We start from the raw sequence: 2,547 nt of genomic DNA on the forward strand, positions 1-2,547 counted from the left end.
AGTTGAGATGTTTCTCAAGGCTATTTTTTTAGATAGTATTGTTAGATAGTATTAGCGGTTGGGTTTTGTTAGTACAAAAACAAAAAAGATCAAATATATTAACAAATTCATACCTATTTAGTATTTTTTATTAAGATCTGTAATTTATATGTTTGTTAAGCTTATCATATCTGTTAGTATCACCCGTTACTTGGTTTTCTAAGTGACATAATAATCACTCCTGTCTATGTAGTGATTAAGCACCTATTTGCTAGGATGTTTCCATACATTCTGCATTGAGAAATTCAATGAGTTATACTTTTATGTGCCATATTTAAATTTTTTTCTGAAATCTTGTCAGATAGTTTAAAATGTTATTTGATATTATAGTGCTAAAGCTTTTTCTACTATACAACTCATAAGCCTCATAAGCATCTTTCTGTTTTCATATATTTAGAGATAGAATTAACCACCGTGGTTTTCTTAAGGACCTATATATGAGAAGTTCCTCAAGCACGCTTTTCTAATAGTACTTTACACATTTCTTGACTTTTTAATACTGACTACAGGCTTCTCTTGTGTGTAATCACCGTTTTGTTATCAAAGGTCCAGATATAAAATATACAATAAATTCAAATCTGTATTCTTTAAAACCCATGTCTTAATTGTTCATCAAGTTCTTTAGTTCGTAAACATTCATATTGGAATACCTTAATTTGATAAAGAAGCCATGACATTTCTCTATTAACTATTGATTGACTAAAAAAAACATTTCATAAACAAAGCCATTGAAGTTAATTGCAAATTGTTGTTTTTCTTTAAATATTTTCCAATTATTCATCAAGCCTTCCATAAAATAAAAACATATTGCATTGCAGAGCATTTAAATAGATTTCACATCACATAAATTATTTTCATAAGTTCATATAAATTTTTTATCTGTTATTGTATTGACATTTCATTAACTCGAAACACTATCAAATATTAATTAATATTGAAGGCATGTATATACATATATAGCATTAAATTTTTTTATTATTCAGGGGGTGTACATAGCATAACACAGGCCTTAATTTAAAAAAATATAAAATTTTTTACTGCAAGGATTTTTGCATGAGTGGCGTTCAGCATAAAATCAATTGCTCCTGCCAACCGCAACCAAATAAGCCTTGCTGCGCAGGATATATGCATCATCGCTTAATAAATCATTTTAATAAACAGCATGAAAAACGTGGTGAATCATTAAACTTTTATTAAATCAAAATGCAAACCAGTAACAACCAAATTAGTTAAAAACTTTGAAATTTCTGCAAATACAAATAGTTGCATACTCGTACATTGATCATTTAATTATGGATGAGAATTTAATATACAAGAGGTCCATTAGTTGGTAAACGCATTGTTGGTGGCCAAAATTGATTGGATTTCCTATAATTAATATTCCACATATGAAACTACAACACTACGACACTAAAGTTTCATGACATTAGCAACAGAATATTATAACCTTATTAGTTTCAGTAAAGGGCATACCATACTACGACTACTATGGATGAAATGGTTTTATGGTTCTCAATTCTACCACTGAAATTAAATCAACTTTGGTAAATGGGTTATGACAAGCATTGTTCGGCACAAAGGATAATACGAAGGATAATATATGTCATAAAGTGTTGAACTGAGAGTTCCATACCCACAATCCATACACAATTTAATTAAAGTGCAAAGTCTACTATTACAAACTTCACTTAATCAATTTATTGACTACGTGTATATCACTAACAATGAAAATTTAAACTAAGAATTAAACTAAGAATATCAAATAAGATTAAAGCGCTTTTGTTTTATGAAAAAAGGAGCATACTTTGCTCTAACACTCTTGTTATATTATTTATCACATGCTTTTTGCCCATGCCCAAGGCAACCGGCGTAAGCCATTAGGTGTGGAATGGTGCTCTGCTCATAGACACCACTGAATAAATGTGACCAAGGGCCTGTCGCGTATACAGGTACATCTTCACCGCCATGTGTTTCAGAATCCATTGGCGCCGTAGCGGGGAAAACATCATCAATATCGCCACTCAACACCGTCGAAGGATCGAGTCGTACATTTTTCTTTGTATCGAAGAATTTCTTGTAGCTGGGCCCATTAGCGTAACTTAATACTAAGTACGGCAACTCATCTTCTGCTATAGCACCAACACCAAATATATCATCACTGCGTGGCTATTGAAAATAATTGCAATATTAATAAACACATTTGACTTAGAAATCATTATAGCGAAAATCTTACCGCATAACCAGCGACGGACATGGTATGTGAGTGATCAGCACTCACCACAATTAATGTATCTTTTTCGTTTGTTGATTCATGTGCAGTAGCTACCGCTTTACTGAACTCAGCTGTTTCATCTAAAGCTAATTTTGCCTTGTTGGCATGATGTGCTTTATCAATTTTTCCACCTTCCACAAACAAAAAGTAACCTTTAGGATTTTGTTCCAACACTTCAATAGCTTTGGCTGTCATTTCTTCAAGTGTAGGCTGGTCTCTGTCAGCTTCCAGATTAT

The 2,547-nt window shown here is 32.0% G+C and overlaps 1 protein-coding gene across 1 annotated transcript; it reads right to left on the minus strand.

Moving 5' to 3' along the window:
- Window positions 1-1,749: 1,749 nt before the first annotated feature.
- On the minus strand, window positions 1,750-2,540 carry LOC119671311 (alkaline phosphatase-like). Its single transcript, XM_038081891.1, has 2 exons — window positions 2,273-2,540; window positions 1,750-2,205 (listed from the first exon to the last, which is right to left on the minus strand). The coding sequence occupies exons 1-2, from the start codon at window positions 2,504-2,506 to the stop codon at window positions 1,867-1,869; spliced, it is 573 nt and encodes a 190-aa protein (XP_037937819.1). The 5' UTR covers window positions 2,507-2,540; the 3' UTR covers window positions 1,750-1,866.
- Between the last annotated feature and the right edge of the window lie 7 nt (window positions 2,541-2,547).

This window comes from Teleopsis dalmanni, chromosome 1 (assembly GCF_002237135.1).
Source record: "Teleopsis dalmanni isolate 2A chromosome 1, ASM223713v2, whole genome shotgun sequence".
NCBI classification, from domain to species: Eukaryota; Metazoa; Arthropoda; class Insecta; order Diptera; family Diopsidae; genus Teleopsis; species Teleopsis dalmanni.

Bases quoted from the DNA above. Each gene is read 5' to 3' on its own strand.
- LOC119671311 (XM_038081891.1), bottom strand. From the start codon at position 2,506: ATGACAGCCAAAGCTATTGAAGTGTTGGAACAAAATCCTAAAGGTTAC. The intron at 2,206-2,272 runs GTAAGATTTTCG...TATTTTCAATAG, and splicing joins TGTCCGTCGCTGGTTATGCG to CCACGCAGTGATGATATATT.